The 12,593-nt window shown below is 42.2% G+C and overlaps 1 protein-coding gene across 1 annotated transcript; it reads right to left on the bottom strand.

Annotated features, from left to right (window-relative positions):
- Nucleotides 1-2,581: 2,581 nt before the first annotated feature.
- On the bottom strand, nt 2,582-12,137 carry CYSLTR2 (cysteinyl leukotriene receptor 2). The gene is made up of 2 exons (XM_052664610.1): nt 11,835-12,137; nt 2,582-6,912 (listed from the first exon to the last, which is right to left on the bottom strand). Exon 2 carries the CDS (start codon nt 6,740-6,742, stop codon nt 5,810-5,812), a length of 933 nt encoding a protein of 310 aa, XP_052520570.1. The 5' UTR covers nt 6,743-6,912; nt 11,835-12,137; the 3' UTR covers nt 2,582-5,809.
- Between the last annotated feature and the right edge of the window lie 456 nt (nt 12,138-12,593).

Below are 12,593 nucleotides of genomic sequence, written 5' to 3'. Positions count from 1 at the left end.
AGCAGAGAAGGCCCCGTCTGTGCTTGGTTTCTCTTTGCAACCCATGCCTTTCCAGAGTTCCAGGAAAAATTATTTTAAGGATACTTGGCTCATGGCTGAGATATTGCTTGCAGGCTGTATGTTAGCTTTTCTTTTTCTTTTCTTTTCTTTTTTTTTTTCTTTTTGGCAGCTACAAGGATAGAATCCAGAGAGAATGAGAAAAATAATCCAGCCCAAGAGCCATCATACATCTTATGAAGGCCTTTATTACTCCAGCTGGAGCACTCTCTTTTGGTGGTCCCTCATCACTAAAACCAGCCCAGAAATGTGAATATGCTCTAAAAACAGTACTCTCAGATTGCCTTTTTTATCCTTTCTTTTTCAAATTTTAAATCTCACTGAACCTTCTAGCTGACAAGGCATTGAATGTAGCCATTTTGCACGGCACTAGGTTTGAGTTGATGGCAAGCATGGAGAATTCCATATATAAATGTAACAGCAGAAACTCCAGAAAATAGAGTTGGTGTTTGAGGACACAGCTCAGTACTGCTACACTAGCCTTTCTCAGGTGCACATCCACCTGGGGAACCTATGGTAGGAGCAAGTGCCCTGGCCAGCCGTGTTTGTGGACCTTCCTGTTCCCTGGGCATGCTCCAGCTTCATCTGACTACACCAGCACAAACCCACCCTGAGCATTAGTCCTCCCCACACGTTCATGTTCTGGCTGACACAGAAAGGAAAGCCAGAATGAAGAGACCAGGTGGGAAGGAGGTACTCTAGCAGGCCACCACTGTGCATGACAAAAGGAGTACACCCAAGTCATGTTTCTGCCTTATCACATCCTCTCAGCTGTTAGTGCTAAGTATGGTTCAAGACTGGCCTCTTCCCAGTCACTTCAATTTCAAATTTATGATTGCACAGAGGCAGAATTTTTTGCTTCAGCCAGCTGGACTACGTATTATGGGGAAGTGTAAGAGCAGATGGGAATGGCACAGGAGAATCCACTGATCGTTTTCAGAGGAATGGAATGTTCAAGACAACATTCAAAAGTGAAGAGGCTTAAATACACCTGCAGGTCTTCTCCAGTCCCAGGATGGCTTATTTTACTTTCAGGGTGGTTGCAGCTCAAATAGTATCCTTGGTCTCACAGAGACAACCCATCTCTGTGCTTGCAAGGAGCAAGATGATCTCAGGGTCTACCAACATGGCCTTGTGGTGCCTCTTTCTGACTATCTGATTTAAAGTTTACTTGTCCCTTCTTTCTGGAGGGATCCTGCAGACCTGACTCACAATCAGCAAAGCTCAGCAGCATGCAAGGAGATGACGTGAGCAGCCAGCTTGTCAATAAGGAGAACACCTTTTTCAGGTTGTGATATGCAAGGGAATAAATATGAAAGTGTCAGATTTTCCTCAAATGCCAGTTCCACTGATACACTTTATGCTTACAAGAGCCAAAAAAGTGTTATTGTTGTCTCCCTCTGTGTTATCTCAGAGTCTCCAAAGCCAGGAGCAAAGAGTAGCATGCTGAGGCAAAGACAGCATCTAAATGAGCCTTTCCAAGCACCATTCTCCAAGTAAAACCTTTCCGCTAAATCAGCCAACAGTAAACACTCTTAAAGACCACTGTATGTCTTCATGAAAGCCTTCAGATTATTGTGTCCTCTTAAGTCAGCACCCAAGCCCTGTATAAGGCAATATGGATGACAAACACCATGGTTCAGAGCTTTACTTCTTCAACAGAAAATGAAGGCTCAACTTTTACTCACATGAGCAGGAATGTGACAGGTACTGAGCAACCAGGTTTGGGCTCCAGCCTTGGGCAGCTTTCTGCTTACAGCTGTGAAATTAAAGGAAGGGGATGTGGTGGTAGAAAACATGCCAAAGGGGAATTTGGGACGAAGGAAGCTATTTAATTCCTTTGGCCTCTAAGGAGGCTTTTGGCAGGTGGATGTACAGATGTAACTACATAACATCAGCTGCATGAAGTTAAATATATTGCTTATCTTTGCAGATGTTTGTAAAGATTGTTATATATACACAGAGCAGTGGTGTGAGAGGAAGGGAACTGCAGTCATGGTCAACATTGACCAGAAAAGCAAAATGGCCTAGAATGTTACTGGGCTCCCTCAAGCCATCTGCATTTGCACTTTTATCACAGTCGTTGAAAGAGACTGTCTTTTAAACTGGCTGAGATACAACACGGGAAATCAAAATATTAGTCCAGGGATGAGGTCATTGTGGAAATAACAACCTACTCCTCCTGACTGCAACTATATTTTATTATTTCGGGTGGATTTTATTTCCACTCCTGTCAACTGAAGGTGCAGCAGGTCACTTCTGTCCTGACCACCCCAAAGGACCAAGAGGAGCTTCTACAGCTCTAAGATAAGGAGAAAAAGTCTGACAGCTGCTCTGCTGCCAACACGAGATGCTGTTGCAGCACAGAGCAATACGCAGCTCAGAGGGGATGCTGAGTAGCGAAGTATTTTTCCTTTCCTCCAGACTCTCTTAAGAGCTTTAAATATAAGCCCTGTTGACAGGATGTGTGTCAAGGAAGGCAGAAGGTATGAAAATGAAAATTACACAGGATAAAGTATTGCTTGTAATAATTTATTACTTGTATTTATATGAAAACAGCATTATGTATGTTATATACTCCTTATGAGACAATACATATATATTCCAGATAATGTACAGATACTACAATTTATAGTATATATAAATTGTAATGCTCATATTATAATTTAGACTACTATATATACAGTGCATTGCTTATAATAATGTTCTCTGTTAGATAAGAACGGGTTGCTCAACGATTCTTGCCCAGCTCACACCAATCTTCTCTTCATCTTTGGCTTTTTTTTTTTAAAAGCATATGGAAAACAGTAAGCAGCAGGTTTGTCCTCTGGGAAGGCATGGGGTCACATATGGAAAACAGAAAAGACAGAGGCATGTCCATAGTCCACAAAAACGCGCTGCTTCCCTGTGCATTGCAATACTGCTCCATCAGGCAAACGAAGCCATACGTGGGCCTCCAGGGATGAAAATGCAAACGTAAGGAGTGATATTTCCTTGTGCTGAGGATCAAGTGGTTCAGGCTACAAGTTTACTTTAGAAAATCTCTTTTGTCTCTGATGTAGCTTTGGACGAAAAAATTAGCTTTGTCTAGAAACCCCAAGGCTTTCATGAGTGACTGGAAAACATGCATAGGAAGCCATATTTACAATCATTTACAGGTAATTAAATCATTTATGATCACTTAAATACTTAATTTTCTATACCTAGGTCTCTCTCGAGCTTAAAATTTTACAATTACTTTTATTTTCTACGAGTGTAGCTATTCATGGATTTTGTCTCCTATAAAAGAGATATCAAAATGCTTTTATTGAAGGTAGGTGGTCCCTTGAGGGATCCAGAGGCACTGTTAGTAGTTTTACTGTTTTATATAGTAACCGGTTTTGTAATTTTTATAATAGACAGTGGGGATTTTTTTAATAACATTTTTTATTTCCACAGTGAAGATCACTGATCTTATGCACTGTGTGCAGAAACATACAAGGGTTTTGAAGGGAGAAATGGCAGTAAGTGTGAGCATGGCATGTCGTGCAAGTTCTACTGAAGATGCGCATGAGGATCTCTGACAAGGATGATCTTCAGTCCTTTGGCACGTAAATAATACTTAGAAAATCTTTTACTATTATCCACACCCCAGATTTGGATTCATGTTCCCAACAATTTTCTTGGTGAAGAAAGCAGCGGGATGCTCTCACACATCCAAAGACATTTCTCCCTTGTGAAATGATAGCCCATTTAACAAAAATTCAATCTCCACTTCTTTGTCTTTCTCCCCCTGCACTCCTTGTTAGCTGTGCAATCAATACAAAGCATAACTTAGGCAAATAGTAAATCTAGTTTATTGAAACTTGGTTTTGACAGTTCATTCAATTGCTAACAAAGTTGTATCATATTCTATGCAAAAAAACTGGGATACAATTATCCTTTAGATGCAAAATGATCCACTAATAGGGTACATTTGGATAGGCATGGCTGCAAACGCATTAGTGAGATTGGGCTGAGGATAACCACCTCTCATTACTTTCCATTCCCTTCTGTCAGTTAAGGTGTACAACACCTCACCAGAGGCTCTGAGATTGTCACTTGTTGCTGCTCAGGACTACTCTTGACAAGGGAAAACTGAAGAAAAAGAGGTTGCCCCCTTTCCTTCTATTTATTTGTCTGCTCTCCCTTTGCACAAGCTCCCAACTTGATCCTGCAGCGATTGCAATTCAGTGGCATTACTCCCTATTCCTTCAAGAGCATGGGACTCAGCGCTGCAGGTGTTTAAATGGCTTCAGTAGGTCAACTCTAAGGCACACAAGCCAATTTGAGGTATTGAATTAAGGGTTTGGCACATGAACATTACTAAGATTTAATGATAAAATGTTGTGCTTACATCAAAGACAGAACAAAATGACTAAAACACATTGCCTCTTCAATTCAACACAACCCTTACATAGCCAAGAGAAGTGTGATTTTCCCAACGACATGCCAAGTACTTTTCCACCTGACCAGCAATGATTTGTTTTCTGCGAATTTGGGACAGAGCTGAAAATAGCTAGAGTTATTTTTGCTTGGTAGTAATAACATTCAGTCTATTGACTGTTTTCTCCAACAAAGTTCAGAGTATTGAGAAAGCACCTTCACTGTCAGAAACCTTCCTTTGGATTTCACAAGGAGGGAAGGCCTCAGCATTGCTGAAGGTCTCACACAAGAGGCTATTCTCCTGGAAAACATGAAGAACTTTCTCATCTTTATATTTTTAAATTCAACATTCAATGTGGTCAAACAGAGTCTGCACCCTGTCTTCTCTTAATTGCAACTGCTTTGATTTGCAAGAAATACATTAGAAAATAGGGACTTAAAAATGCAGACAGCAATTTTGTGATATTTTCTAAAGTATGCATAGGTATAGCTCCCCACTGCCTAAATAATTTTAGTTTGCCTCTGGATCCCTTCATGGAGATGAGCTGCCAAACCTCCAGTCCTCCAGCTCTGTGCCAGCCCCCATCCTGCCCTCACTGCTAATCATCACATCATTCATGTCATCCCAGTACTCATACTGTCTGCTGGAAATTGTCACCTCACTTGGTAATCAGTGGAATATTATGCAAAATACCTCAGTGGTCTCCTCAGAGGTGTGCATTTAGAAATTTTAATGCTTTCTAAAAGCCTGAGCTATCGTGGGTTTCATTTGGCTCTCTTCTTGCTTTACACAGTCAGCTGCAGCAGATAGTTATCTTCACTGTTTATAGTTCTGTTATATACAAACTTCTGGCCAGAATTTGAAGAGAGATCTGGCAGGGTACTATGAAGCTGTTGGGTGGTACAGCATCTAAGGCAGGCACTTTTATATGCTCACAGGTAAATTGAGAGCAGAGAGACTCTCATAAGAGCAGTTTCCCTTCAAAAATCAATGTCTGTGTATTGTGAAATGAAAGAAATGCACTCCAGTAGCAAGGCAAATTCCTTTCGTTCCCTTGTTGTGAGGAGGGTGGATATTCCAAATACATCTATAGTGCTCAGTAGAAGTGGACAACTGATCACACCTAAGCACCTGACCTCCAATCCCCCACGCTGCTAAGCTCCTGCCTTGGTATTGACCATCCCCACTGAACTTTATCCCAGTCACTTTTGTTCCCAAGGGACCTGGCAAAGAGCAGTATGGCTACAAGGTAGCCAGCACCAGGTAGCCTCTTTCACCACACAGTATGGATCCAGTCTAGATGTCTTGCCAGGAATGCAGGTATGTAATACTGCAATTTCGCACGTGCTACCTTCGGTATAAACTTCTGATTCTTGCTTTGAAATTTTCAGCAGCGAAGTAATATAGCACGGGGTCGAGGCAGCTGTTAGTGGCAGCAAGGCAGAGAGAGACCGCCTGAGCTTTGTGCACAAACAGATTGGCTGGGCTGCAGCCACCGAGCACCAGGTAGACCGTGCGCAGTATGTGGTACGGCAGGAAGCACAGGAGGAAGAGGATGAGAGTGATGATGATGGTTGACAGTGCTTTCTTGTGACAGACTGCCTTCTTGCGCTGGGGAGTCTTGGACTTGAGCAGCGCTCTGATGGCAAAGATGTAGCAGACGATAATTGTGCAAAAAGGCAAGATGAAGCCCACAACAAGGACGAAGCTGTTCATCATGAGGAGGTGCTGCGTGCTGCTGGGGTGGAGGTCCAAGCACTTGTCTGGGTTTCTGTACCCGGCAATTACTTTGCTCAGCAGAGGGCTGGAGGCTGCCAGAACAAAGACCCATATCACTGCGCACGTTATCTTGGCATACTTCATGTTGGTTACTTTCCAGCTCTTGAATGGGTAGACGATGGCCGTGAAACGAACCACACTGAGCACGGTGAGAAAATAAATGCTGCAGTACATGTTCACATACATGGTGTAGGTCATGATCCTGCAGAGGATATCGCCAAACACCCACTGTGATCCCAACAGATAATAGGTGGCTCGGAAGGGCAAAGTGCTCACAAACATGAGATCTGAAACTGCCAAGTTCTGCATGTAAATGTTTACCGAGGTCTTCCTCTGGGAAGGCTGGAGGAAAACATATATGGAGAGGCTGTTTCCAACACTGCCCAGGAAAAAGATTAAGAGGTACATGATGGGATAAATGACTTGCTTGAAGGCATCCGCGTGGCAGTTGAATGAGCTGTTAGTGGAGCTGTCATTTGGTGTCATCTCAGAAAAATTCATTGTCTGGTGTGGGAGCTCTCTGTCTTTCTGCAAAAGTATGAAGAAGTGGAGCAAGTGCGGAGCTGGAGTCTCTGCAGGGAGTTCAGTGCTAGGGCTGTTTCACAGGACAGAAATTACAAGACGCGGTGGAAATTAAAGCTTCCTTAATGAGTGATCACTTTGTGATGTCTCTGTAAATGAACACACCAAGAAAGCTCTAAATGGTTTCAGTATTACAACAGGTTTTGTGGTTGTTTGTTTTTCCCTCAAATTATGAAAGAGCTGTCTTCTAAAAGTGGATGTTATGCATTCATTTTAATGGCAATTCCCTGATCTTCTCAATGCAAAATAAGCCAACTTGACATTGGCCGTTTTGCAGCAGGAGGTTTGAGAACCCGGATACCACCCATGGAAGCATCAAAAACTGATCAGAAAAAGAAATCATCATCCACCAGTAAGTCTGAGCTTCGAATTAGGATGAAAAGTCAAAATAACTGAATTTGCCCATAGGAACCAGCCAAATTTTCCTGGTATGATATCTGTTGTTCCCAGCACATCAATCAATATTCTTGAGTGATACCAAGGACATATTGATGTACTTCAACAGATATAAGTTAAGGATGTTTTGACCTGAAACACTATAAATACTGCTCTCATTCAGGGTTCTTTTTTAATTCCCTCCCCCTCACAGTGCATTTCTTCTTTCCTCTAGTTAGTTTCCTAGGTCTCTTTTTGTGGGGTCTTTTCTTCATTTACTACTTTACCAACCTTTCATGTGCTCATTTCTTCTATAAGACATTCATCTACAGGTACTTCCATGGCAGCCTGCATTAGCAGCCCTAATGAAAATGGCCTGTGGGAAACAGGCTATTTTCATAGAAAGTAATAATTTCATTCCTATGAGACTATATTTCAATCAAATCAAAACAACCAATCAATCAAACACTCTAAATAGTATATATATTTTTTCTCATTAAAGTCTTGTTAAACTCCTGATTTTTTCTTTCATGTGATCTGTAACTAGTAGTATTTTAAAATCATAGAATCATAGAATAGTCTGAATTGGAAGGGATCCATAAATATAATCAAGTCCAACTCCTAAAAGGAGGTCTCCAATTCCGTCACTTGTTTAGCAATCCCTTCTCTGCAACTGCCAGCACATCCCAGAAATGCACTGAAAAATCTTAGCCTAAAAAGCAGAACTATATGAAATTGCCAGGTGCATGAAAAAAGAGTTTGAATATGTCCCAGTGAGAAAGATAAGGGCCTGGTTTCTATGCTTGCAGGTTATGTCTATGCCTCACAGCCTTCGTGATTTTAAATAAAATTATTTGTGCTCTTGGAGTCTCCCTAGAGAGAAAATTTTGCTCCAGACCAGGTCTTCTTGGACCACCACTAACACACTATAGTACTGGCAACACTGATGTAAATGGAAGCTCATTTGTGAACTCAGATACCTTCTTGTGGTACAAGAGTTGTGCTGTGTTGAGGGCAGCCAGTGACCTCTTCAGGGCTCTGTGTCAGAGTACAGATCACTTAATGCAGCAACCAGATGTGTCCCAGAAGTTATTTTTCATGGTCAAACTGTGAGACAGAGCATGGGAAATGCAACCTAGTCAGGCTGGGCTCTTAAGAAGCAGAGCTTACCCCCTGTAGCAGGATGGGACTGAGGCAGCTTGGGCTTGGGGAACAGGGGCTTTCACTCACAACAATAACATGACCATCTCTGCTGGGCCTGACATCATCCCTCCAGGAAACAATGGCAATAATGTATGTGAAGTGTAGGAGTGCTGAAGGCTGGAACTGGGCAAACTGAACACTACTTCTCCTCTAAAGGAAATCTCCTCCTCATTTGAAAGACTCTTCACCAGTGGAGGGGATAGACAACGTAAGCTTCCCAACACAACTTTTGCAGTCCTAGGAGATTTCGTAGTCATAGAATCACAGACTGGCTTGGCTTGGAAGGGGCCTAAAAGATCACCTAATTGCAATCCCCTTGCCATGGGCAGGGTTGTCTCCCACTAGATCAGGCTCTTCCCAGGACTCCATCCAACCTAGTTTTAGTACCCAGTACAAAGTTACTGTCTGACATCAAAGTTTTCTGTGTGGGATCAGGAACCAACTTTTCCTCTAATGGAAGTTGGTCCCCCTATTTTACAGGGAGACATCACAGCCCAATGTACTGCAAAGGGAAGAGGTCTTTCGATGGTGCTTTGCTATAGCCCAAGCATCCATCCATACCAGCCATTCCCAAAACAGGAATGAATAGGAGGGGTTTCAGGCATAGGACCGGACCTATAGGGCCCCCCAAAGACTTCAGAAGTTTATTGGTGGTACTATCTAACATCCTTCTTAGAAAAACAGAGACAGAAGGGGACAATCTGAAATGGGATTCTCTCTTCAGTGGTACTGGAAGCTCCCTTGGAATAAATTTTTTCTATATGTGACTTTCTATGATGGAAGCTACCAAGTTGAAACATTCCAAAAACACCATGGCAGGAGAGAGAGCACATCTGCAGAGCAAAGGAAAGGGTGGCTGTTCTGAAATAACTGCTGTGTAAGTATATCAATGGGAGCCTCTCTGCCATGCTGTCGGCTTGATGATAATGATAGTGTAGGATATATAGGTGAAGGAGTGACACTGTGCAGGAAGGGCTGTGTAACTAGCAATTGCATACAAATATTACAGCTGAACGTCCTCGTGGACAGTCATTCCATCTTCTCATAATGAAAAAATATAGTACTAGGGTTATGCTACCAAACTCCTCACCATGATAATGATAGTCATCAGAAAATGTTAGAAAAGCTGAAAGCAGGTAGGGAATTTCAGATTCCTTCATACAGATGTGATGGTGCATCAGAACAAGATATACAACAAATGCCTAATTCCTGGGACAAATAATTCTGCAGTCTGCAAGACATGATGCTGTTTGATCTTTAGTGCCACACAGGCCCCAGTTCAGGCAGTTTTGGAGGGAGGGAGTACTGTACCAGCAATCATGGTAGAACTCACAATGGCAGTGTTGTGGGCCAGAGGAACAGTCCCAGAACCAAAAAGACTATATAGTTTTAGAGGGAATATGAAAAAAGTATTGAAAAAAACCAACACGAAACAGCAACAACCAAATCCAGAGAATTGAACAAAATTTATGTCAGGTCAGAGGAGCCAGATGCACTGGACATGCACGTGTAGAAAATATCAAACTGTAGGCAAATGAGAGGCTAATAAGTAATCAGGACCAGATGGCATTCATATGAGTACCCCAAAGCCTCTCACATGTGAGACTGCTGGCCAAGGCACATAACCCACCATTATAATCATGTGCTGTTCCAGGGGACCATTGCAGCACCAGGGCAGCTCTTCATGTACAAAAACAGCATGAGAGAGGAGCCCAAGGGCTGCGAGTCAGCGGTCCTGGTGCTTGGGAGCTTACTGACCCCCAGTAAATATACATGAGAGCTGCTCCAAAAGTAATGCTTCCTATTTTACTGTTCTGGCCCATGACATTAGAGGCAGAAGGTGGTATGGCAGTAGATGTGGAACCTTCCCAACAACATCTCGTTACATTTTGTTGGCAAATGGCATCAAAGGGGCAGTCTGACAAAATGGTGTCTGACATGGAAGTGCGTTTGAAGCAAAGGACTCTCACTGAGTTCTTCCATGAGGAAAAAATTACACCCATTGACATTCATTGATGTCATGCTGGAAAGTTGGCAGATGAGTATTAGTGGAGTTTAATGGAAGGTGATAAATGCTGGAGAAAATAATCTAAACCATGCTTACGTGATACATTACTGTTTGCTTCTGCATTAGCTGCAGCAGAAACAGACAAAAATTTCAAGAAAATGAATCACATCACCAAGAAGTCTGGGGCAACTGGTATAAAATCACCTTGTATAAACCTTCCTGCATTCCCCCCAGTGAACATGCCGTGCAGTTCTGTTCTCTGCACCCAAGAAAAAGAGATTATAGACCTAGAGAAGAGGCAGAGAGAGACGAGTGAAATCAGCAAGGTGATGGAGCAAGGTCTCAAAAGCCTGGGTAAATTCAGCATGGACAGGAGGAGGATGCAGTCAAGGTTTACAGATTTCTGAAGGAGGTGGATAGTGTGAATGTATCACTATGGATGTGTTCCCACGTGGGGTGCTCAGCAGGCTTGTTGGGAATCTACGGTCGGGCAGATAGAAGAGGGCCTTTGTCTGTGTCATCTCCTCTCACTGGGGGGAGGTGAGCTGGAAGAGGCTGCTGCTAAAAGTGTAAAAGGGAAACTCTCCATTTCCAGACTGAGAAGTCTCTCACATCCGCTACTCTGAAACCCTGAGATCTCTGTAACACAAAGAACTCCTAAAGAACGTATTTTCAGTGAAGTGTTCTGCATATCCAATGATAAACAAAGGTATCGGAGCTTTCATTCAAAATACATGTCTTTTTTACCCTGAGAGATAAATATACAGACCCAAAAAGGAAGCGCTCTGTGCATCTATCACAACAGCCCCCTGAAGAAGACTCCTGACACAACAGTCCCATCTTCATTATATGAAAGCAGGTGTGGTATTGCTGCTATATTTGGGATTGCTAGCATTTGCCACTGAACTTTGAGAAAACCGAAAGTTCTGCTATGTCTCAAAGTTCCCATTGGTTTTCCTTCTGCTATTCGTGTTGTGTTTCAGGAGAAGCGTTACCAAAAATAAACGTAATAGAACACTGTGGAGTTAACACTGAATTACGTTCACCAAAACATGTATTATTAACCTCACTGCGTGCACAATACTAAAAATAAATGAATTCAAACTCTAACTCCTAACCTCTTTTATTTTGAAAGTTTGCCATTAACCAATTATTTTTATCATCTAGTTAAAAGCCAACACTCACTTAATCAGACCCACTACTTGACTGTCATCTTCCATCTAGAAACACTGCTAGTTACATAAATCCACCATTCTCTCTGCCAAGGAAAGTTCTCAAGTCCAACTTTATCATAGAGAAATTTAGTTAATGATCACAGCTTCTGTCAAACACAAAGCTTACTGCGAGCAATATACAAGCAGATTGTATTTTATTCACTGCAACTATTTTATCTACATCAGAAAAAGCTGGCAAGCCTTGTCTTACCTCAGCTGGTGTGCCTTCTGGTATGCTCAGTCTCCTTCTTCTGCTTGCTGTTGCTAACAACTTTCAGTTTTGTTGTTGGAAATCAGAAGCATAAAAACTTGAAGCAAAACCCAAATGCTGTTTACGCAGAAGCCACACAAGTGCAAACAGTAGTAAGAAAAGGAAGTAAGTCCTGATTAATAGATCTTACATTTTCTTAAGAGAGAAACGTTCTCAGCTCAAGGAGGGCCGCTAGCAATCACATGTCAGTGTCGCATGTGGTTTTGCCCAATGAAAAGGGCCCTGCAGCTATGCAGCATCTGGAAACTGTCTGGATTCCTGCATTTGGGCTGCACTTAAATGTCTGTGCTCTCAGTAATTGGAGTTGCTTGAATTATTAGGCTAGGTTCCCGTATATCCTTCACGTGGGTCACTGTGAGTATAGTTCATGGAATTATGAAGAGGATGTGTTATTTCCCAGGCTTCTCTTGCAGAAATGAGTGAAACCATAAGCACGCTTCTAGGGGTTAATGAGTAATCTCATTCAGCACAAGTAATTCAAGGATGAGTTTGTGGAGCCAAGGGACTGCTTTTTTTTGAATGCTGACAGGGACCAAATACATTGCTATTTTAGGACTTAACAAGAAGCTGCAGTAAATGCCTTACCATCCCTTAATGTCTTATCACTTCTCAGTGGAGCAACAGTGATCACATAATCACAGAATCATAGAATTGGAACATAGAATTCAGGTTGGAAAAGAGGTTAAGATCATCAAATCC

Source organism: Tympanuchus pallidicinctus, unplaced genomic scaffold (genome assembly GCF_026119805.1).
Source record: "Tympanuchus pallidicinctus isolate F22 unplaced genomic scaffold, pur_lepc_1.0 scaffold6, whole genome shotgun sequence".
NCBI lineage: Eukaryota > Metazoa > Chordata > Aves > Galliformes > Phasianidae > Tympanuchus > Tympanuchus pallidicinctus.
This window is presented reverse-complemented; position numbering and strand designations above follow the sequence as displayed.

Excerpts from the sequence above, each read along its gene's own strand:
- CYSLTR2 (XM_052664610.1), bottom strand. The coding sequence starts at position 6,742 with ATGAATTTTTCTGAGATGACACCAAATGACAGCTCCACTAACAGCTCA.